The sequence below is a fragment of the Rhincodon typus genome, chromosome 5 (genome assembly GCF_021869965.1).
Source record: "Rhincodon typus isolate 14 chromosome 5, sRhiTyp1.1, whole genome shotgun sequence".
In the NCBI taxonomy this organism is placed as follows: Eukaryota; Metazoa; Chordata; class Chondrichthyes; order Orectolobiformes; family Rhincodontidae; genus Rhincodon; species Rhincodon typus.
In genome coordinates, this window is record NC_063336.1 from 579384 (window position 1) to 580476 (window position 1093).

General features: G+C 52.4%; 1 protein-coding gene across 4 annotated transcripts in view; it reads left to right on the forward strand.

Moving 5' to 3' along the window:
• Window positions 1–1093, forward strand: part of polh (polymerase (DNA directed), eta) — a 27177-nt gene that overhangs the window by 23630 nt on the left and 2454 nt on the right. For all 4 annotated transcript variants that reach the window (XM_048596999.1, XM_048597001.1, XM_048597000.1 and 1 more), the window contains 2 exons: window positions 97–162; window positions 856–1028. In XM_048596999.1, the coding sequence (XP_048452956.1) occupies window positions 97–162; window positions 856–1028 (239 nt within the window). The remainder of the gene's footprint in view (window positions 1–96; window positions 163–855; window positions 1029–1093) is intronic.

Here is a 1093-nt window from a genome sequence, read left to right on the forward strand (position 1 = left end):
CTCTGTGTGTGTGTGTGTCTGTCTCTGTGTGTGTGTGTGTCTGTCTCGCTCAGGGAGGGTTGAACCAGCCTGTCTGATATTGGGTTTTGATCCCAGGTGAAACACTGGCTCCTGCAATTGGCCACTGAGCTGGAGGAGAGACTGGACAAAGACAAGGAGCAGGTCAGCTTCCTCTTACATTGAACTTACCCAAAGGAGGGAACAGGGAAATGGGTGGAGCCCTTGTGTAAAGTGAGGGATAACATCAGGCCCCTGAACAGTGGAGAAAGGAGCCGGATCCACATCAGTCCTCAGACTCACTTTCTCAGACTGGCTGTAAACACAGCTATATCCAGCTTGGAGGCTGCGGAAACATCAGTTCATCAACTTGCCCAAAATGCAGCACCTTCAACAGTGCGGCGCCCCCTCAGCCCTGCCCCTCCGACAGTGCGGCGCCCCCTCAGCCCTGCCCCTCCGACAGTGCGGCGCTCCCTCAGCCCTGCCCCTGGAATGATAGCTTGATTATATAAAAAGAAATTGCTGGAGAAACTCAGCAGTTTTGACTGTATCTGTGGAGAGAGAAACAGTTACTGTTATGTCTCCTCAGGAGAGTTCTGAAGACGTGTCACTGAACTTGTGTTTCTCCAGCACTTTCTGTTTGTACGACAGCTATTCAGCATTGACAGTAACTTGATTTTTATTAGAGTGATGGTTTGGGTGTTATTCCCATCTGATATAGACTAGGGCAGGATCCCACTACCTTGTGTCTGAGTGACACCAGAATCAAGGCAGAGTGTGGGGAATCGATCGATCATTGCTCAGGTGATCACTGCAGGATCGAGTGGATTCACACGCTTGTTCTTGCTGCTCCTGTAGAACCAGCGGGTGGGAAGACTGCTGTCTGTGGGAGTTCGACTGGAGGGCAATAACAGAAGCAGCAGTTTGTCACGGTGCTGCGCTCTGCCCCTGTACAAGGCGGACAGGATCACAAAGGATGCTTTCAGCTTAATCCAAGGACTCAACTCAGCAGCAAGGCATCAGGCAGCATGGTGAGGAACGTGGGGGGGATCAGGGAGGGACAGGGCAGTGAGGGACGAGAGGGGGAGGGAGGGAG